Source organism: Pelobates fuscus, chromosome 1, assembly GCF_036172605.1.
Source record: "Pelobates fuscus isolate aPelFus1 chromosome 1, aPelFus1.pri, whole genome shotgun sequence".
In the NCBI taxonomy this organism is placed as follows: domain Eukaryota; kingdom Metazoa; phylum Chordata; class Amphibia; order Anura; family Pelobatidae; genus Pelobates; species Pelobates fuscus.
The window spans coordinates 276,983,471-277,007,252 of record NC_086317.1 but is presented as its reverse complement, the minus strand read 5'-3'; the positions used below and the strand labels follow the sequence as shown (position 1 = coordinate 277,007,252).

The window sequence follows — 23,782 nt, the reverse complement described above, 5'->3', positions numbered from 1 at the left end:
TTTTGCTGCCCACATCCCAGGCCTCAACTCGATTTGCACTTGCGATGGTGAGGAATGTGCTCAAGCTCCAACACAGATCAACCAGTGGAGGTTGAATGGCGATGCAGCATTGGTGGAATATTAGCAATATTATGCTGTTGCAACACTTGATGGAAATTGATTGTAAATAAAGATAATGGAGCTGAGTTAACCAGAAGTCACATTTTTACTCAAAATAACTGATTTGGACGCCAATTGGACAGATCTGAGGTCTGAATTTTCTTCCATGTGATGTGCAATAAGAAACAGTGATAGATATATTACACTAATTTCTCTTCCATCTTGAAGCACCACCAGTTTATTTCCTCTTCACTTAATTCATCTTTCATCCATCTCTCCTCCTTTCCAAGCCATTCCTGTTGGTTGTATTGTGTCTAATGGTCTGCACTTCACTCTCACAGGGAAGCTCCTGTTGATGGATGGCATTGGTGATATGACTTTATATCCTCTCATCATCTGTCAACAGGTGCTTCTTAGTGGGTCCCTATGTAGAGAAAGGTGCAGTGATCAAACTGGAAAGGGAAGTGCAATCCAGTCAAAGTACCTGATACAATGGTAAAGTAGAGGGATTACTTTAGGTGCCACCTCTGTAAAAAAAAAAAAAAAAAATATTAGAGCAAGACCAATAAAACTAATATAAATAAAAGTAACACATTTAAAAAATGACTGTGGGCAGGAATTATGATGATGATTATTATTAAGGAAACCAGCAGGCACAACATATGTTGTAAGGCAGTGTTTCCCAACCCAGTCCTCAAGGCACACCTACCAGTCCAGGATTTAAGGATTACCCAGTTTTGTCTAAGGTGTTTTTTCTTTTTTTTCTAAAAACACCTTAGACAAAACTGGGTAATCCTTAAATCCTGGACTGGTAGGTGTGCCTTGAGGACTGGGTTGGGAAACACTGTTGTAAGGTATATTTTCCCATTATTTGCTAGTTAAAGATAATTAAATAACCTTTCTTTTTAAATACATGAAATAGCTAAGGTGTGTTCTGTTTCAGGATCTTGCAAGTTCTGTGTCTGGAAGTCACTACACTAAAGGAGACATGAGCAGAAATGTTACAACTAGAGGAGGTAGCAGGAGGCTGAGTAGACAATCTGACAAAGGCTTCCTTATGTCCAAAAAAGTAGGCAAAGGAAGCAGCGTGTCACTCTATGAGTCTCTTAAACATATCGAGGTAAGAAAAGAATACAGCTCCTAACCAAACACCCAAGGAAATTACTGTCTCTGATATTGCATCTTATGTTGGGGTTGAAATGCACTTTTGAGAATACTGTAATCCTTCAATTAAGGGGACCATACTTAGGACTGCATATAATCCAGTTTTTATTAAATAATATTAAAATAAAAGTACCTAATTGTCTGGCAAAGTTACCAGTAGCGTTGGCCCACCTCGTCACTTATCTTATGATGAGTCGAAAAAGAGTGAATTTACGTACAGGAAGGATAGACAATAATCAAAACAGCAGAATCAGAATATATGAGAATACAAGCTAGGTCAAGGGAATCAGAATTCAGTATAACAAAAGTTAAGATTGATACACAGGAATATAAATCAATCAGAAACATAATAAAAGTGTATCGAACCACATAAGGTTCCTTTGGAGGTGCTCGATTTAAATAGTCAACCACATGGTTAATGAATTGGCTCAATTTGGCCACATCAGTGATATGTTAATGTATGTAGACATCGACAGTCATAGAGTAAAGCAACAGATAAATTAATAGGATATTAAAGAGACAATGTAAGAATCAGAACAGCAATGTAATTTTCAAATGAGGAAGGGCTTAGTCTAATGATAAGAATATATAGTTGTGTTCCTATCTTTTTTGGCAGAGTTTTGTCTACAGTATTGTACTGGCATCTGCTACCACTGCTCTTTATTTTATATAAACAATACACACCTTTATTGTTGCTTAGGAACTGGGCACAGTTGTGCTCTTGAAATCTGCAGATGCTATATTTGAGGAACTTCAACATCACCAACTTGTGCTGAGCAGCATACAGCCCCATGCAGAATCTGGCTCTTTCCTGGATGAAGTAACAAAATGGCAGAAAAAGTTAAAGATCATTGAGACATCTGTTCAATTGTGGCTTATGGTGCAGGAGAAGTGGGCTCAGCTTGAAGAGGTTATTGCTTTATTTCTCGTGTATATTCCACACTACTACACAAATCTACTTTAATAGTGATTATTTTACAGTTATTAAGATCCAAATAATACATTGTTTCTATTATTCAGTTATACGGTAGATAAACCAAGTTTTTTGAAGGATAATTCTGAAGTGCACATAGAACCACAAAACATGTTTGGAATGTTAATTTTAAAGAACTCTAAAACAAAGTACTTAATTGAATAAACGAGTTGTCTGTTGCTTCAAAGTGTTCTGTCATGTTTCATGTATAGTTACATAGTTACATAGGCTGAAAAGAGACATGCGTCCATCCATCAAGTTCAGCCTTCCTCACATCCTCACATGTTTTTTGCTGTTGATCCAAAAGAAGACAAAAAAAAAAACAGTTTGAAGCACTTCCAATTTTGCAACAAAGTAGGACAAAAAAATCCTTCTTGACCCCACATTTTAAGCAAATACTTAATATTATATTGATTTGTATAGTATATTTTCCATATTTTCCATTTGTCCCAGAATCCATTTAAAAAATTGCACAATTATTCAATGTAACATAAAATAATATTATAACATAATAGCTCAACAGTTATTCATGTTTAGTAGCCCACTTTGACATTTCCACCTAATGGCTTTTTGTTGTTGCAGATAATGGTTATGTTTAACTATACGTTTATCAATTAAGTGTATTAAGATAAACTAATTTATTAACATAAGATGAATTACTATATGCAGGTCTTTTCAACCCTGGCATTTCGTGTGGCCATGCCTAGAGAAGCATCTCTGTTTGCTGATGTGCACCATCACTTTTGCCGGCTTATGAAATCAGTAGAAGAAAATCCAAACATCTTGCAGAACTGTATGAGAAGAGGTACTGCACTATGCTATAATGTTTCTGTGTAGCTACTTTTTAAATATTTTATTTTTAGCTACAGTTTCCCTTTAACTCTAAACCATAAAGTATATGTCTTTGAAAGGTTAAGCATTATTTGTACCTAAAGCTGAAAAGCCAAGCTGGGGAAAATTCTAAAAGAAAAAGATAAAAGTATCTATACGTGATCTCTCTGACTACGGCCTCGATTTATTATTTTGGATAAGCTTTTCAAATGATTTAATATTTAGAAAATATTTAGATTTTTTTTATATATTGATATACTTTTTATTTATTGAAAATTATTTATGCGATATATTTTCGTATTTTAATATTTTGCAAAGATCATTTTAAAAGTTTATGCAAAAAATATTAAATACTTTTGAAACACCTGACATTGATGAGTAAGCTATGTAGCAGGGTTGATGTTCCAGGAGGGATAAGCCAAATGGCAAATGATTTAGGTAAACTAGAAAAATGGTCAGAGTTGTGACAGCTGACATTTAATGTGGATAAGTGCAAGATAATGCATCTTGAACATAAAAACCCCAAGGGCAGAGTACAGAATATTTGATAGAATCCTAACCTCAACATCTGAGGAAAGGGATTTAGGGGTGATTATTTCTGAGGACTTAAAGGTAGGCAGACAATGTAATAGAGCAGCTGGAAATGCTGGCAGAATGCTTGGTTGTATAGAGAGAGGTATTAGAAGTAGAAAGAGGGAAGTGCTCATGCCATTGTACAGCACACTGGTGAGACCTCACTTGGAGTATTGTACACAGTACTGGAGACCCTATCTTCAGAAGGATATTGATACCTTAGAGAGAGTTCAAAGAAGGGCTACTAAACTGGTTCATGGATTGCAGGATCTTAACATGTATAGCTTGGAGGAAAGACGAGACAGGGTAGATATGATTAAAACATTTAAATACATAAAGGGAATCAACACAGTAAAGGAGGAGCCAATATTTAAAAGAATAACTACCACATCAAGAAGACATAGTCTTAAATTAGAGGGGCAAAGGTTTAAAAATACTACCAGGAAGTATTACTTTATTGAGAGGGTAGTGGATGCCTGGAATAGCCTTCCAGCTGAAGTGGTAGAGGTTAACACAGTAAAGGAGTTTAAGCATTTGTGGAATAGGCATAAGGCTATCCTAGCTACAAGATACTCCATATTTACAACTCCAATTGTATATATTTTTCTATTCAGAGGTATTTTGACAGTCCTTTAAATAAGACATCAAGACGTTGCTTTATTTCATTACTATTTGGTATAACCATTGGATACATTGTATATCTTCATTGAAGATTTAATAGTTCCTTTTAATATGAATCAATAAAGGTTAAGTCTTAATTTAGCCATCACTATTTATTTCCGGTCAAGGCATTCAGTCATTCAAGTCTACTACTCCTCAGGGTTCATGCCCTCTTGCCCTTAGACCCTTGATGCAATTCCTCCCATTTTTTTTTTATGTCCTTAATCAAAAAACCAAAAGGCCATTATCAGTGCACCATAAACAGATTCAATGCTCAGCTACCATAGTGAAAATAGTATTATTATTATTATGTCTTTTGTAATAGGAAAGTTATTGTTTTATGATATACACATGCTTTTTAAAGAAAAATGCTTTGTTGTACAACATGCCCATTATAAACTTGTCAACAAGTATTGAGCACATAGATAAAAGTATAGACATTATCAATAAAATTAAGAGTTAGTAAATTAAAATTAAAATGAAACAATTTACACTCATGATCCCACTTGACCAGTTACAAATATTTAAAGGAACACTATAGGGTCAGGAACACAAACATGTATTCCTGACCCTATAGTGTTTAACCCACCATTAAGGTGGCTTGCCCCTCCTTAGCCCCCCCTATAAAAGTTTTTAAAACTCACCTTATTTCCGGCGCCGCTAGGGTCCGCCGGTGCGGGCTCCGCCCCCTTTATGACATCATCAAAATGGTTGATTTTTAGCCAATCCAATGCTTTCCCATAGGGAAAGCATTGAATTTGGCTAAAATCGCCACGGGGGCGGGTCCAAATACCATTTTAGCCAATCAGGACCTCCTCATAGAAATGCATCTCTATGAGGAAAATTCAGTGTCTCCATGCAGAGCATGCGTGGGGACACTGAACGTCATGGCTGCTTTTTCGGCAGCACTGACCCAGGAAGCACCTCCTGTGGCCATCTAAGGAGTGGCCACTTGGAGGTGTCCCTAGAGGCAATGTAAACAGAGAAAAGGCAGTGTTTGCATTAAAATGCCTCAAGGGAACTATTAAACTCACCAGAACAACTACATTAAGCTCTAGTTGTTCTGGTAACTATAGTGTCCCTTTAAGAAATCATAAACATTTATAAATGTTGCACCATTATAATTTACTGAAGATATTTTATTATACATACATTTCTAGAGGATTTGCATAATTATTCACTAGTTTTATTTTTGTATAATGTAACATTTTTATGTGTCATTATTGTTCAATATTTTGTTAAAACATTTTTTAATACTGCAATAAAAATAATTTTAACAGAATTTTTTTTAAAAGAGTAAATGCAGTATTTCAACCATAAATAATGAAATCTATTTAAAACAATTAACAGGTAGTGGTTTGTAAAGTAAGCCCTCAATCTCTGTGTGTAAGTCATTGATCACGATAAGATGGAGGGACCATGTGTAAGGCTATGTGTCATAGGCAGGCTTTTCATGCTTCTTAGAACCTAACTACGATATCTCTCTTAGGTTTAGAGTCACTACTTGAAATGTTGAACTACAAACTTGAACGCTGCCAGCAAGCTGTCCGTCTACACTTAGAGCAGAAACGGTTGGCCTTTCCACGATTTTATTTTTTGTCATTGGAAGATACCCTCAACATTGTGTGCTATGGTAAAAATCTACGTTAATATATTGTATCTGGCACATTTGTGTTGGTGACTAGTGAGTAATGAGTGCTGAACTCTTTCTAAAACGTCTGATATCCTCTGTTCCTATACTGGGTGGCTATCTTTTGCTTGCTAGCTTTTAGAATTTTTTCATTTCCAAAGACAGAGCTCCTATAAACCTACATAAATCTGGATGATTTCTACATTATGATTCAGGCAATCAATAACTTTTCAAGCTGCTGTATTTTAAGACATGTCCCACTGAGATGTTGTCCTGGTGAAACCTGCCACGTGTATTCAAAAAGGTGTATCATACAAACAGCTTGGTAGGTCAGTGCCCTAAAATCATTTAGGTTAATACGTACGAACTGTGAAGATCATATGTCTTTTTCATGTAAATGTGTCAACTTAATTTATGACGGTAACCATGATTTAAGATATAAACATTAGGTATTATTGTACATTTTGTATACAATCAGATACACATTTTTTTTTTTTTTATTACTGGTAACATATTCCGCAGCGCTGAATGCAATGATAATGCTTATTATTTGGAGCAGCATGATATTCCAGAAAAGGCACATTTTTTATTACCTCTTAGATTGTTGGTAGCATTGAATTTTCATTTGTTCTTATTTGCAGACATAAAGCATCCAAGGCATCTCAGATCACTCTAAAACTACATATGTTAATTTGTAATTCACAGTTTTGCTCTCCTTGGATTTGAAGCCTATTCCCACTTGTTTTTTTTTTTTCTCTATTGAATCACTGTATTACAACTTTGCATATGCACAAACAACAGCTGATAATGTCAGCAGGGGAACTGGATACTTATATGTGTTCACAGTAGGGGCTGTCACTCACAATAATTCATCTTTCAATCTAACATCATTATCAACAGTGGGGCATCCTCAAGATTTGGTTTAGGGATTGCATGTAATAAGCGGTGCAATACCATCCTGACACTGCAGTAACATAAGGGCGATTTGGCCTTGTTTCGCTAAAGACTGCGCATTCCGTATGGGTATATCAATCAAAGAGTCACTAGTGGTGAGTCGACAACTGGCTGGTAAATGTAAGCAAAAACTATTAAATTAGGAAAAAAACTTCACTCAGTTTACTTTTTAATCAGTAATAGCTTATTAAAATAATTATATTGTTGGTTATAAACTATATATACCTGAAATCTGTATATAAATACTTTTTTTAGGAGAGAGAGAGAATTCCTTTTTAGGATGCTAAAAAAAGTTTTTAATTTTTTTTATTTGAGGCTTCATTGATGTAATGTCTGATTTAGTTTGTTAAAGGCGCTTTAACCATTACATCTCTATATACCATTGTTTATAGTGCTTAGAGAGTAATTTGGTGCTGTCTCTCCAGTCAGTGTTAAACAGTTTTCAAGTAGTTTAAAACTAAATGAGGGTCTATAGCCACATTCAGTCCAGCTCCCACTGGTGGTATGACTAAGGCAAATATTATACACTTCACTATAGCCATAGCAATTAATTTCATCAGTGGCAGCTGTGATAGGATGGAAGTGGTCAGATGACAGTTTCAGCCAATCTCTAGTGTTTTGATCTTCATGAAAACCAAAACCCATTAGCAAAAAGATAAAAAATAAATAAATAACATTCAGTTACTATTTAGGTAAAAGTAGCTATGCTATAGCAGAAATATATTTAATCTATATGTTTAATCTCCTGTGGGAAAGCAACATATGTTCTGTGATAATATACAGATCTCCTGTAATACTGAGAGAAAAAAAATACCTCCAATTATATCATTTGTGACAGCACCACTTTAATACACCATATTTACCATATTTACAGTGTGTGTGTGGTATTGCTGTGGTTGAAGGGGTTTTAATGGAATGGGTGCAGGTTTAATGCTACAAGTTTGAGTAAATACTGCAGGAGCAGGATTAATTCAACTGGTGTGGGTTTAATACAGAAGGTGCAGGGTTTATCTGAATTTATTGAAATATTTGATGTCATAATGTGATCCAAAGAACATGCAAGGGCTGTGGTAGGCAACCTTCAGCATCATTAGCCTAACTGTAACAGATGTCCAATGGTGGCACGACTCTCAATTATCTGGCCTGCCAAGGTCCTGCCCTTAGACCATCCTCCCTGACATCCCTCCCCTTAATGGGAGTGATGTAAATGGAGGAGGAGCAGGCTCCTGGGAGGCCTTGGCCATCTTACACAGATATGTTTTGGCTTTTTTCTTTTTAGGATGGGGGAGATACTAGCACAGTTTTATTAAAATGCATACATAAATATTTATTTATCAGGTGAATAACTAATTTTTAAAAATAATTTTGTATTGCAAAAAAAGCAAAAATGTTTTTCGGAACAAGTCTTTGACCCACAACTGCAAAGTATGTTTTCCTCACTTTACAGGATATGATTTGGAAATATTAAGCACCTATTTAGTGAAGATATTCTCTCATGTCCAAAGTCTGATTTATCATACAAGTGAGCCAAGCTCTGAAAACGACTGCCATAAAATCTTGGGTGTGAGAAGCTTTTTAGGTGAAGAATTGTATCTTGTTGAGGTGAGTGTTAAATGTAAATGTTTCAAAAAACTATTATTCCACATATCATTATCACTTGGTTCATATTTGTATTGCCATAGTTAGCGCAGGTTTGCACCTAGTGGTCTTCATATGAGAAGCACCTCCTTCAAAGAAACATGTACCAACTTAGAGGTCTTTTTCTAAAGTGAGAATTCAAAGTTTTAAGGTCAAAATAGCAGAACTGTCAAAAAAAATCTATAATGAATTCTCTTTGGCTACCCTGACGTTAAATTTGTATTCTTTAGCAAATTAACCTGTTAGTGTAATCCTTCTAAAAAAAAAAATGACCGTGTTGGTATATTAAGCAGAAAATTTAAGTGTCTTTAACATTAGAAATACATCATGATATGCATCACAGACTCAATTTCGACGCTCGTCCAATAGTGTTGAAACATTACTGTGTCCATCTGCTTAATAGTTTAATAAACAATTCAAATTTGAAATCATTGCATATATATCGTATTGTTGATTGTTATTGGAGTCCTGGGCACAATCTACTATACCTCACCCTATTATAAGATAAACATTAATGCGTTTGCCTTACCATTTGAGATTAATCTAACCTTTATAAACTTGAATATGAGCTCGCTTTTGCAATGATTCTCTGTACACAGTATTCCATACATTTATAAAGAAAATATTTTGAAGTGCTTGCCCACCACTTGGGGGTTTATTCAATAAACAGGGAATTGTAGGGACTTAAAAAAATTTTTTTTTTTTGGGGGGGGGGGGTGGGGGGGGGGGGGGGATAATTTACAAGCTATAGCTGTAGCCTGGACATTTTAGCCTGAATTAAACAGTTAAGATTTATTTTCACCACTATTCATTGATAGTGAATAAACCTTAAATTGTATTATAAATATAATTAAAATATTTCCTCATACGTATTGGTTGTCCCCGGTTGAACATGCAAATTACATGTTGTATCCAGGAAAGTGACTGTTACATAAAGATTGACTAAGCAAGAGTAAACGAAGTCCTTGTTTGCTTTTGAGTAAAGTGGACAACTGAATTCTCATAATTTCCCCTTGGAATTTGTACACCAAATGTAAATGTACGCATTTATGTAAAAAAGTAATGTGATACTTTTCTCCCATTGACTGCTGATAGAGTATATTTTACCCTTTCACCATTAAAATAATAATCATTTAGAAACAAATATGATACTATTACAATGTAAAATAGTAAAATATACAAATCAAAATTGAATAGCAAAAATGCATATAGAGCAGGGGTGGGCAATCTGCGGCCCTCCAGATGTTTTGGACTGCATCTCCCTTGATGCTTTGCTAGCATTATGGCCCTAAGAGCATTATGGGAGATGTAGTCCAAAACATCTGGAGGGCCACAGATTGCCCACCCCTGATATAGAGGACTGTTTTGTTTTTGGAGTTCCCGCAGTGGCAGAATTTCCTCCATTTTATCTTTTGGTGAGATATGTTTCCCATGTCTGTACCTGCAGTTTTAAACTCAGTCACTGTGGAGACGTTGAAAAGAGAAGACCAATTTCTTTGTTTAGAAAAATCTGCAGTATTCACTCAACAGTTATCTACAGGCACTGTGCGCTGTTCTTAACATAAGAATATATTTCCGAAACCTGCAGTATGTGTACTATTCCTGGGTACTGCTGATATTTAAAAAAAATACATCACATGTATCAGATAGCGTTACAATAATTAAAGCAGCAGCATATATGTTAGCAACACGAAGTCTACTCTTACTGAACAGCTTTGAACATCCCTTGACTAGTGAATCGTAGATAACCTGTCTTTCATTTCACTATAGCCACTTGAATGCAGAGGTCCTGTGGAGACCTGGCTGCCACAGCTTGTAAACAGCATTAAGGCATCTCTACAGCAGCACCTGTGGGCAGCTCTAGAACACAAAAACGTTGTTACAGCAAGGCGAAAAGAGATTCACAGTGCTGGGGCCCGACGGGTGGTTATAAACAAGCCAACTTCCAAAGAGGAATCTACGGCAGATAGAAGTATGTAATAGCTTTCTCTTTTCTGATTACCTCTGTGCGGTGAAAATTATTTGGAACAGCATGGCTTACAACTGCAGTCTGCAACATTGTTACTGCATGCATCTTTTGTTTTTAATTCAGCTTTATTCACATGGTGTTTTAAAATAAAGAAGCCATGAGCATGTTTTACTATGTTTATAATACATATATGCATTGAGAAAGTATTCAGACCTCTACTTGTTTTTAATGCTGCAGTCTTATGCTATAATTGTTTATATTTATATATTTTTTCACATCAATCTTCTCTCAATGAGAAAGCAAAAACCTGATATCCGATATAATTGCAAATATGTAAGACAAAAAAAACATTAAATATAAAACCAATATAAAAAGAGAGATGGCCTGGAACAGCGCTGCAAAACTGATCATAATAGTGAAGGAGGCTGCACACCTGAAGAGAAGGGTAACTCTCAAACCCTTAAAAAAAACAAAAACTGGAGAGACAGAACAACGGATACAGTTGTGCCAAACAAAAAGATAAATAAACTAAATATTAAAAATGCAGAAAGGTACCAAAAGCAAACAATGAAAGTCTATAGATTTCACTTTTCTTCAGGTATTCATGTGATGTCTCGGTTCAAATCATCAGCATATGAAAAAGACAAAAGCAGAAGGGACCATTGGTGCAATAACGTAGATACATTTGGCTACAGACAACACTGAGGTTAAAAAGTGCCAACTCACGTTTAAAAGAGCTATAACCAGCTCCAGGTAAAACAGTGTACAGTGGTATTTAAACTCCCCACATGTAGGATATTCCTCTGACGGTGGTTGCAGTGCAGGCCATATGTAATAAAAGCAAAAGAGACGGTCCATAGTGCTCTCTATATATGTAAGTGCAGAATGTAATAGGAGATGTACTTACAATTTTAAGAGCAGATTAATCACTCTATGTGCCATGCGTGGGTGGAACAATACGCACCTAGGATTCTTTGGGTGATGGTTAGGGTGCTTTAGATAGTAGGGTATGCCAGGTAAAGGAAGATATTAAAAATATTAAATAAAAGTGTAAAGACTGATCTAGGTAGTCAAAACAATAACTTTTATTAAACAAAATATAAAAACACAACGCGTTTCGCCCTTACAAGTCTTTTTCAAGTGTCATGCAGTTTTGGTTCTCAATTCAGCTTTAATCACATGGTTTATAATTCATATATGCATTGAGAAAGTATTCAGACCTCTACTTGTTTAATGCTGCAGTCTTATGCTACAATTGTTTAAAGTGATATTATTTCACATAAATCTACACTCAATGAGAATGCAAAAACATGATATCTGATATAATTGCAAATATATATATATATATATATATATTAAAAAAAACCTGAAATTTAAAATCAACATAAGTATATAGACCCTTAACTCAATACTTTGTTAAAGCACCTTTGGCAGTGATCACAGCCTCAAGTCTTTTTGGGTAACAAACTTTTCACACCTGGCAGTTTCTGACATTCATCTCTGCAGATCCTCTCAAGCTCTGTCAGGTTGGATGTGGACCATTAGTGGACAGTCATTTTCAGAAGCTTGTTCCTAAATTATTTTTGTGTAAAAAATCTGAAAACATTTAAGTAGTCTAAATACTTTCTGAATGTTCTGTATGTTTAATTTTCACACATATCTTTCAGTGTATTTACTTCAGAAGTTCTTATCTTCTGCCCTGTTCACTAAACTTTAATCACACACAGGAATTGTTGCAGGATCTAGCAGGCAATTAACAGTGCAGGAGATAACTTCTAAATTAAACAAACTGTGCAATAAGGGAAGAGTAAAATGAAAGTTATTTTTTAGGAAATGTTTAAAGAGGGTGAGATAATTTCAACCAGCGGAGTCATAGCTAGGGCAGCATAATCAAAGTTATTAAACTCCTAAATGGCTGAGTAATAATTAAGCTTTACTAGTAGCATAAGACTTAACCTTTTGAGCTCTGGTTTAAGGTCTATTTTTTCCCACTTACTTCCAAAGTTATTTAGCATTTTTTGCAGCAGTATTAAGCACCGTAGAATTAAGGAACATTTACGGTAGTCCATATTCTCAATTTTTATTTAATTTTCCTGCATTAGTCTCAAATATTACTAGTACCAATGCTATGTGAAGATCAAGTGTCGAATGTGACCTGCCGGGGGCTTTTATTTTTTTCTTTTGGTCATCTCATATAGCTCCTGTGTTTCACAGAGATGAGATATACAGTTAGGCCCAGAACTATTTGGACACTAAAACAATTTTCAGAATTTTGGCTCTGTACCCCACCCCAATGTAGTGTAGACTTTCAACTTTAATTCAAGGGGTTGAACAAAAATATTATATGAAATATGTAGGAATTGAAACCATTTTCATACAATACACGCTTAATTCAGGGACTCAAGTGCAATTAGACAAATTAACACAATCATAAATAAAATGTTAATTTGTAATACTATGTCAAGAGTACTTGCAGGCAATGACTTCTTGGAGTTGCATGGACATTACTAAATGTTGGTTTTCCTCTGTTGTGACTATTTGCCAGGCCTTTACTGCAGCTGTCTTCAGTTACTGTTTGTTCCTTGGTCTTTCTGCCTTAAACTTTGTCTTCAGCAAGTGAAATGCATTCTCCATCAGCTGGATATTAGGTGATTGACTCGACCATTGCAGAAAATTCAACTTCTTTGCCTTAAAAAAACATACTTGCTTTTGTGGTATGTTTTGGGTCATTGTCCATCTGTAAAGTGAAGCGACGTCCAATCAACTTCGCTGAATTTGGCTAAATCTGAGCAGACAATATATCCCTATATACTTTAGAATTCATCTGGCTACTTCTGTATTCTGTCACATCAATAAACACTAGTGAAGCCATGCATCCCCATGCCATCACACTGCATGCACAGTGTTTTACAGATGATGTGGTATGCTTTGGGCCCAAGCCTTCTCCATACTTTTTTTCTTCCCATCTTTCTGGTACAGGTTGATCTTTATTCCATCTATCCAAAGAATGGTGTTCCAGAACTGGGCTAGCTTTTTTAGATGTTTTTCTGGCAAAGTCTAATCTGGTCTTTCTGTTATTGAAGTTTATGAATGATTTGCACCGTGTGATGTATCCTTTGTATTTGCTTTTGTGAAGTCTACTCTTAGACTTAGACTTGGATAATGATATGTCTACCTCCTGGAGAGCATTCGTCACATGGCTGGATGTTGCGAAGGGGGTTTTCTTTACCATGGAAAGGATCCTGTGGCCCAGGAGTTTTTGTGTTGCAAAGTTCACTTTTTTTCAGAATGTATCAAACTGTTGATTTGTCCACTCCTCCTAATGTTCCTGCTATCTCTCTGATGGATATTTTTTTTTTGCAGACTAAGGATGGCCTGTTTCACTTGCATTGAGAGCTCTGCTGACCACATGTTGTGGGTTCACAGCAAGAGCTTCAAAATCTGAATGCCACACCTAGAATAAACTCCAAACCTTTTACTTGCTTTTTTGAAGAAATAAGAAATGAATAGTTCACATCTGTCCATGAAACAGATTTTGAGTCAATTGTCCAATTACATCTGGTCCCTTGAAAAAGTGGGGGCTACATATTAAAGAGTTGTAATTCCTAAACCTTTCCTCAAACTTGGATGTGAATACTCTCAAATTAAAGCTTTATACTGGACTTTAAGTCCTTATTCAATCTTCAGTTGTCACTTGAATTTATTTTGGTAAACAGCCGAAATAACAAAACCTGTGCCAGTGTCCAAATATTCCCAGACCTAACTATCTAAATAGTTTGTATCTAGTTTGTGGTAGAAATATAGACAGGATCTGACGTGCTCTTGTTACTGTGTGTCACATTAACAAACCTTAAATCATATTGCAGCTTTCAACAAATGGCTTGCAGCAATATAAATGAGACAGCTATTTGTCATTTGTACTCTTTTCATATTTTTCTGATGTTGAAAAACTGTCAAAAGTTGTCTTCTGAATGGTTTCAAAGGAACGAGTGAACATCTAATAGGAAGAGCCTTGTGTTAAGATGCATTTCAGATCTTTAATGTGTGAAGAACATTACTAATTATTGCTCATGGTTACATAACTGACTTGTGAAACTGGAAAAGTGAAATATATAAAATCAGTGTGCTGATAAAATTTGATATACATGAAATCACTTTGTGCACTTAGAATTGGAGCCATATAACATAATTAAATTATTTATATTTAAGGTTATAAACTTAGAGATTATGGATTATAGTTTAAGGAAGTCAGGAATAGCAGTAAAGAATTTTGAAAGTTAATGTTGATATTTCATGTTATGAGTTACAGGGGTAAGTGTTATGCAGGATGAGACTTAACTTAAATTCTTGGTTAATACACTGCTCAAAAAAATAAAGGGAACACAAAAATAACACATCCTAGATCTGAACGAATTAAATATTTTTCTGAAATAATTTGTTCTTTACATAGTTGAATGTGCTGACAACAAAATCACACAAAAATTAAAAAATGAAAATCAAAATTTTCAACCCATGGAGGTCTGGATTTGGAGTCACACTCAAAATTAAAGTGGAAAAACACACTGCAGGCTGATCCAACTTTGATGTAATGTCCTTAAAACAAGTCAAAATGAGGCTCAGTAGTGTGTGTGGCCTCCACGTGCCTGTATGACCTCCCTACAATGCCTGTGCATGCTCCCAGGGCCGCCACCAGAAATTTTGGGGCCTCTAACTCAGCCCAGGGTCTGGGCCCCCTGGGGCCCGTCTCCAATCCCGCCCACAGGGTCCGCCTCCAAATCCCGCCCACAGGAATACACACACAGACACAAAAACACACACTGATACAAAAGGACACAGATACACACAGATACTAACAGACACTCATACTGAAACAGACATACACGCATATAGGCATACATACTGACACACACATACTGAGACATACACATATATACAGACACACAGGCATACATAGTGACAGACACATACTAACATACATACAGACACACATGCATGAGGACATACACATACATACACCGACATACATACACACAGACATATATTCATTCATACAGACATACATTCATACAGACAGACAGACATACAGACACCGACATCCATACACACATACATACATACATACACAGACATACATTCACAATGGCATACATTCATAATGGCATACATACATACATACATTCATTCATACATACTGACATCCATACACACATACACACAGACAAACGTTCATAATGACATGCAGACATACATTCATACTGACATACAATCATATATACATACATACATACATACATAATGACAGGAGTGCTCAAACTTTTTAAACAGGGGGCCAGTTCACGGTCCCTCAGACACTGTTGGGGGCTGGACAATAAACAATATGAATGAATTCCTATGCACACTGCATACACACGCATAAGGACATAAATACACACACACAAACAGACAGACACAAACATATACATACATATTGAAATACATACAGATACATACACACAGACAGACATGCATACATACACATACTGACTTACACACACACACAGACATACATACATACTGACACATACATACATACATACTGATAGACACACACACATAAATACATACACACACATACATACATATTAACATACATACTGACACACATACATACATACACACACACATACACATTAACATACATACATACTGACACACATACATATTAACATACATACTGACACACATACATACATACTGATAGACACACACACATACATACATACATTAACATACATACATACATGTTAACATACATACATATTAACATACATACATACTGACATACTGACATACATACACACATACATACATATTAACATACATACATATTAACAAGCTAATTTTGCTTACCTTTTTTGCAGGTGGAAGGCTGTGGCTGGTGGGAGTCGGCGTGGCTCCAGCGGCCTGGCATTCTTCCCTCCCGCGCGGCACAGAGGGGAGGGGAGGGAGCTGGGAGGAAGTGACGCCCACTTCCTCCCAGCAGTACTTTGCGGCTGCGATTTTTGTTTAAAGGTGCCCAGTCGCGCTATTGCATGGCTGCAGCGCTGACCGAGCCCCTGAAGATATAGGGCCCATCGGGAAGCCCTAAGTGCGTGGGTCACCCGATAGGCCCCAACAGCGGGCGGGCCCCGGTGCAACTGCACTGGCGGCAGTTCCGCCGCTTCTGCCGTCATGGTTGTCACCCCCTGATGGCGGCTCTGCATGCTCCTGATGAGGTGGCGGATAGTCTCCTGAGGGATCTCAGGACTAAAGCATCTGCCAACTCCTGGACAGTCTGTGGTGCAACGTGATGTTGGTGGATAGAGCGAGACATGATGTCCCAGATGTGCTCAATTGGATTCAGGTCTGGGGAACGGGCGGCCAGTCCATAGCATCAATGCCTTCATCTTGCAGGAACTGCTAACACACTCCAGCCACATGAGGCTGGAGTTTCTTGCATTAGGAGGAACCCAGGGCCAACCGCACCAGCATATGGTCTCACAAGGGTTCTGAGGATCTCATCTCGGTACCTAATGGCATCAGGCTACCTCTGGCGAGCACATGGAGGGCTGTGCGGCCCCCCAAAGAAATGCCACTCCACACCATTACTGACCCACTGCCAAACCGGTCATGCTGGAGGATGTTGCAGGCAGCAGAACGTTCTCCACGGTGTCTCCAGACTCTGTCACATCTGTCACATGTGCTCAGTGTGAACCTGAAAGCACCGCCAGCATTCAAAAGTGACCAAAACATCTGCCAGGAAGCATAGGAACTGAGAAGTGGTCTGTGGTCACCACCTGCAGAACCACTCCTTTATTGGGGGTGTCTTGCTTATTGCCTATAATTTCCACCTGTTGTCTATCCCATTTGCACAACAGCATGTAAAATTGATTGTCACTCAGTGTTGCTTCCTAAGTGGACAGTTTGATTTCACAGAAGTGTGATTGACTTGGAGTTACATTGTGTTGTTTAAGTGTTCCCTTTATTTTTTTGAGCAGTGTATATACACTCTGCTGATAGCTATCTACTCAGTGACATTTTAAAGTTGTGATTTGTCTCGAGGGCTGAATAAAATGTTCTGATACAGTAATCAAGAGTGCTTTCCTATTGATTATTTGAGACACTGTGTTATAAGTATGAGTGTCCAAAAGGTGAAGAGCTATTTAATGAACACATCAAGAGAAGTAGCATTTGATTTTCACATTTATCACCTCTTTTACCTCCAGAATGCATTAGCATGTACAGTGTTTTATTAAATATGTTTTTTGTTATGTTCCTCAGAAAAGAGTTTGACACCTAGCAACAAACAAGATAGCACACATGTGGGACCAAGACAGGATAAGGACATTCACAGGGAACCAGATTTGAGACACTGGGTACTCAGTACCTCTAGTGATGTAGTTTATCTCTCCACTCAGATTAAATTCAGCAGGATAATGAAGGAATGCTCCAGCCCAGAGAATGAACACAACAAACTAATCCAGGTAAGCTAATTTACTTTCTCTGGATGATGTTTTCCATTTGCATGTGTGCTGTGTGATATGATGCATGTTGCTGTAACAAATGATCAGTTAACATATAAAAGCATTATAGCTGAAGTAATGCACTGTATTCAAAGGTATTCAGACATTCAGACCAGGGCCGGACTGGAAACTAAAAGCAGCCCTGGAAAAAAATTCTATACCAGCCCAATAATGCGTCGCGCCAGCATAGTGTGCTGATATAGAGGGTGAAAAAATAACTTGAAATTGAAAACTCTTACTCTAACGAAAGAACGCATATAGGACTTCAAAATAAACAAAAGAGTGCCTTTATTTTAAGTAGACGTACATTTGCATGTAATCAATGTTTCAGTACAACTACTTTGGCCTATTAAGGACATTTTAGTAATGATACTGAAATGCTGAATGTCTGCAATTGCACAACTAAACAAAAATTAAGTTAGCTTGTTTATTTTGAAGTTCTATGGGTGCGCTCTAAACTTTAAATATGTTATGGTGCATGAGTATGCAACTAGCAACAAGACTGGGCCAATACGTGTTCATTATATATATATATATATATATATATATATATTAATGACATTTATGTGTGTATTATGCATATATAAATGTATATTACTATATGTGTAAATATTATAGGCATAATTATATGTTACTAATACACACATCAATATATATATATATATATATATATATATATATATATGTGTGTATTACTATCAGGATCACATGAATTTACGTCTATTACTTTTACCTCGTTTAGTGTATCTTGTCTCCAATTGTCTCCTTTTTTTCCACTTACAGCGACCCTTGTGCATCTTTTACTTCATCCCAGTCCCTGTGTGTTTCTTTTTACCCTTCTCCAGCCTCTGTATTTCTCTTTCCCTAGCCCCTTTTGCGTTGTTCTTAGCCCCAGCCAACAAACCTTCTGTGTCTCTTTCTCCCCTCTCCTCCCTGTCTCTCTTCCCCCTCTCCTCCCTGAGTCTCTCTTCCCCATCTCCTCCCTGTGTCTCTCTCTTACCCCTCTCTCTTTGTACCCCCATCCCCTGTGTCTCTCTATTACCCCTCTGTCTCTTTGTCCCCCTTCCCTGGTGTCTCTCTATTACCCCACCTGTCTCTGTGTCCCCCCCTTCTCCTGTGTCTCTCTATTACCCATCTCTTTGTCCCCCCAACCCCTATGTCTCTCTATTACCCCTCTGTCTCTTTGTCTCCCCCCCTTCCCTGGTGTCTCTCTATTACCCCTCTCTTTATCCCCCCATCCAGTATCTCTCTATTAGCCCTCTGTCTCTTTGTCCCCCCCTTCCCTGGTGTCTCTCTATTACCCCTCTCTTTGTCCACCCCATTACCTGTCTCTCTATTACCCCTCTGTCTCTTTGCCCCCCTTCCCTGGTGTCTCTTTATTACCCCATCTCTTTGCCCCCATCCCCTGTCTCTCAATTACCCCTCTGTCTCTTTGCCCCCCCCTTCCCTGGTGTCTCTTTATTACCCCATCTCTTTGCCCCCATCCCCTGTCTCTCAATTACCCCTCTGTCTCTTTGCCCCCCCCCCTTCCCTGGTGTCTCTCTATTACCCCTCTCTTTACCCCCCCATCCCGTGTCTCTCTATTAGCCCTCTGTCTCTTTGTCCCCCCCCTTCCCTGGTGTCTCTCTATTACCCCTCTCTTTATCCCCCCATCCAGTATCTCTCTATTAGCCCTCTGTCTCTTTGTCCCCCCCTTCCCTGGTGTCTCTCTATTACCCCTCTCTTTGTCCACCCCATTACCTGTCTCTCTATTACCCCTCTGTCTCTTTGCCCCCCCTTCCCTGGTGTCTCTTTATTACCCCATCTCTTTGTTCCCCCATCCCCTGTCTCTCTATTACCCCTCTGTCTCTTTGTACCCCCCTTCCCTGGTGTCTCTCTATTACCCCTCTCTTTGCCCCCCCATTCCCTGTCTCTCTATTACCCCTCTGTCTCTTTGTACCCCCCTTCCCTGGTGTCTCTCTATTACCCCTCTCTTTGCCCCCCCATTCCCTGTCTCTCTATTATCCCTCAGTCTCTGTGTCACCCCTTCCCCTGTGTTTCTATTACCCCTCTATTTATCCCCCCTTACCCTCTATTTGTCCCCCTTCCCCTCTTTTTGTCCCCCCTTCCCCTCTATTTGTCCCCCCTTCCCCTCTATTTGTCCCCCCTTCCCCTCTATTTGTCCCCCCTTCCCCTCTTTTTGTCCCCTTCCCCTTCCCCTATTCTTCTCTGTACCTGCTGCAACAGGAGGACTGAGGGAGGGGGCGGAGCTAACTACCATGCTCCCTCCCGGTTCCCATAATTCCCAGCATCTACACATCATAGAGTAATCCCTACTCTATGATGTGTAGATGCTAGGAATCATGGGAACCGCGAGGGAGCTTGGTAGTTAGCTCCGCCCCCTCCCTCAGTCCTCCTGTGCTGACAGCTATGCTGCTGTCAGTATCAGTGAGTGTGCTGCTGGATCGCTTAGGCGGCCGCCCGGCACACTCACTGATACTGACAGCAGCATAGCTGTCAGCACAGGAGATGGGGCCGCCGGCTGCAAGGTGAGTAATCACCTCAGACTGTGCCGCCGGACCGGCCACCCGGCGGCACCGACATGCGGCCGGTGGCCGCGAAATTATTAAAATACAGGGAGCAGGGCTCCCTCTCCAGCCCCCCAGGTGCCGCGGCCCACCGGGAAATTTCCCGGTATCCCGGTGGGCCAGTCCGGCCCTGATTCAGACATTTGCCTTTTGCCAAATAGTGGAAATCTAATGCTACAATTGCTTAATTTTTTTTCCCACACATATATACACTCAGTACCCCACAATGATAAAGAAAAACCAGATTTTAAAAACTGCACATTAATTACGAAGAAAACACTAAAATATCACATTGACATACATATCCAAACCCTTTCCTATGACAGTTGAAATTTAGCTCCAATGCTTCCTATTTCTTTGTATCATCTTTGAGATGTTTCTATACTTTGATTGGAGGCCATCTATGGCAAATTCAATTTATTGAACATAGGTTGTCTAGGTTGAAAAAAAGACTAAAATCCATCAAGTTCAATTGTGAGTCCCATTATTTTATACTGTTGATCCAAAAGAAGGCAAAAGCTATTAGTAGCCATTTACAATTATGCCACAAAAGGGAAAATATTCTTCTTGACTCAATAATGGCAATCCGATTTCTCCTTGGATCAACAACCTGCTTACATACATATCAATGAGTTCCTTGAATATTCTGTTATTGCAAAACAGTATCCAAGTCTTTTTAAATGTATCTATAAATAACAATAACACAACATCTTTAGGCAGATAATTCCACATTTTTATTGTTCTTTCTTTAAAGAACCATTTTCTCCGTTAAAAGCGAAAAAAACACCTTTCTTCCAGTTTCAATGGGTGACCTCTTGTCTATATTCCTGCCAATAAACAGGTTAGCAGAAAGTGGTTTGTACTGATCCTGCACATATTTGTATCTGCTACTATATCTCCTCTGATGCACCTTTTTTCTAAAGAAAACAATTCCAGTTTTTTTTAGCCTTTCCTCATAACTAATGTTTTCTACCTCCCTTATTAGTTTTGAAGCTGAGACACAGAAATAAGTCCTGCGCTCAAACTCCCACTACTCCTGGGTGGCAGCAACGACCATAGCACACGTCAGCCCCAATACATACAAAACAACCAAAGAAAAAGAGTTACTTGCGCACTATTCCAAATCCCGGTGCATATTTATATAAATGGAGGTTTTTAGTTCTACTCCAGTGGCCATTAGATGTAAGCCCACCTGCCAAGTCAAGGAAAACCTCTTAGGTGGGCCCTAAACTAACAATTAATCTTGCTTGTTTCAGCTTAAGGTAAAATAAAATCTCTAATGAGACAGAGAGGGGTATATTTTAAAATCCCAATGGGATAGGTGGCAGCACTGTAACATGGCGGTGTGATACAAAAGGTGAATACAAATGCACAAAAGTAAGTCCTGTGTTCAAACTACCACTACTCCTTGCCGGCAGCAACTACCACAACACAAAGCAGCCCCAATACATTTTTTAGATTTGTAGCTGCACTTTTTCTATTTCTGCAATATCCTGCTTTAAAACTGGTGCCCAACATTGCACCACATATTCAAGGTTGGGGTCTTACTATTGATTTGTAAACATTATGTTTGGATTGTAGGAATCAAAACCCTTTTATCTGGTTTCAGTTTTACTAGTAACCTTTTGTACATGCCTTAGCAAAATCAAAGTAAATCACATCTACTGGAACACCATAATCTATATTTCTACTAGCTTCTTCATAGAATGCAATTAAATTAGTTGGGCATGACCTGTCTTTCACAAAACCATGTTGATTCCTGCTAATGATATTTTGTTCAAAATTATTTCTTGAATATTTTCACTTAGCATTCTTTCAAATAATTTCTTAACACAGATGTTAAGTTCCCAGGTCTGTAATATCCAGGTTAAGCTTTTGAACCATTTTTAAATACACACCACATCACCACATCTGCTTATCTCCAATCCTTTGGTACAATTCCTGAAAGAAAAGAATCCGGAAAATGTAAAAACAGTGGTGTGGATAGTGCTACACTAAGATCCCTAAGCACATATGGCTGAATACCTTCTGGCCCCAGAGCTTTGTTTACATTAACTTTATTTTATTTCTAAAGCACATTATCCTGTGTTAACCCCTTCCTGATGTAGGGCGTGCTGTGCTACAAAAGGAGGACTTTAAAGCTGTAGAACAGTATAGCATGCCCTGACTATTGGGTGCACTCCCCAGACCCGTATACGCAGGTATCCTGGAGAAATGCACTCAGAGCACTTCTAATCAAGACTACTAGTCCTCTGAGTGCATTTCTCTGGGAATATTATATTGAGGCACAAAATAGCACAGAGTAAAGGACAGGACATTAATGTGAGTGCCAAGCCCATGCGAGATAGATATATGTATATATATCTATATATACAGGGAGTGCAGATTATTAGGCAAGTTGTATTTTTGAGGATTAATTTTATTATTGAACAACAACCATGTTCTCAATGAACCCAAAAAACTCATTAATATCAAAGCTGAATATTTTTGGAAGTAGTTTTTAGTTTGTTTTTAGTTATAGCTATTTTAGGGGGATATCTGTGTGTGCAGGTGACTATTACTGTGCATAATTATTAGGCAACTTAACAAAAAACAAATATATACCCATTTCAATTATTTATTTTTACCAGTGAAACCAATATAACATCTCAACATTCACAAATATACATTTCTGACATTCAAAAACATAACAAAAACAAATCAGTGACCAATATAGCCACCTTTCTTTGCAAGGACACTCAAAAGCCTGCCATCCATGGATTCTGTCAGTGTTTTGATCTGTTCACCATCAACATTGCGTGCAGCAGCAACCACAGCCTCCCAGACACTGTTCAGAGAGGTGTACTGTTTTCCCTCCTTGTAAATCTCACATTTGATGATGGACCACAGGTTCTCAATGGGGTTCAGATCAGGTGAACAAGGAGGCCATGTCATTAGATTTTCTTCTTTTATACCCTTTCTTGCCAGCCACGCTGTGGAGTACTTGGACGCGTGTGATGGAGCATTGTCCTGCATGAAAATCATGTTTTTCTTGAAGGATGCAGACTTCTTCCTGTACCACTGCTTGAAGAAGGTGTCTTCCAGAAACTGGCAGTAGGACTGGGAGTTGAGCTTGACTCCATCCTCAACCCGAAAAGGCCCCACAAGCCCATCTTTGATGATACCAGCCCAAACCAGTACTCC

General features: G+C 38.1%; 1 protein-coding gene across 1 annotated transcript in view; it reads left to right on the top strand.

Annotated features, from left to right (window-relative positions):
* Nucleotides 1–23,782, top strand: part of LOC134567660 (uncharacterized) — a 484,351-nt gene that overhangs the window by 86,865 nt on the left and 373,704 nt on the right. Inside the window, exons 31-39 of the mRNA XM_063426051.1 lie at nt 1,043–1,219; nt 1,964–2,173; nt 2,906–3,041; nt 5,790–5,933; nt 8,332–8,486; nt 10,293–10,494; nt 13,522–13,532; nt 17,149–17,168; nt 17,864–17,993. Coding sequence (XP_063282121.1) covers nt 1,043–1,219; nt 1,964–2,173; nt 2,906–3,041; nt 5,790–5,933; nt 8,332–8,486; nt 10,293–10,494; nt 13,522–13,532; nt 17,149–17,168; nt 17,864–17,993 — 1,185 coding nt within the window. The remainder of the gene's footprint in view (nt 1–1,042; nt 1,220–1,963; nt 2,174–2,905; nt 3,042–5,789; nt 5,934–8,331; nt 8,487–10,292; nt 10,495–13,521; nt 13,533–17,148; nt 17,169–17,863; nt 17,994–23,782) is intronic.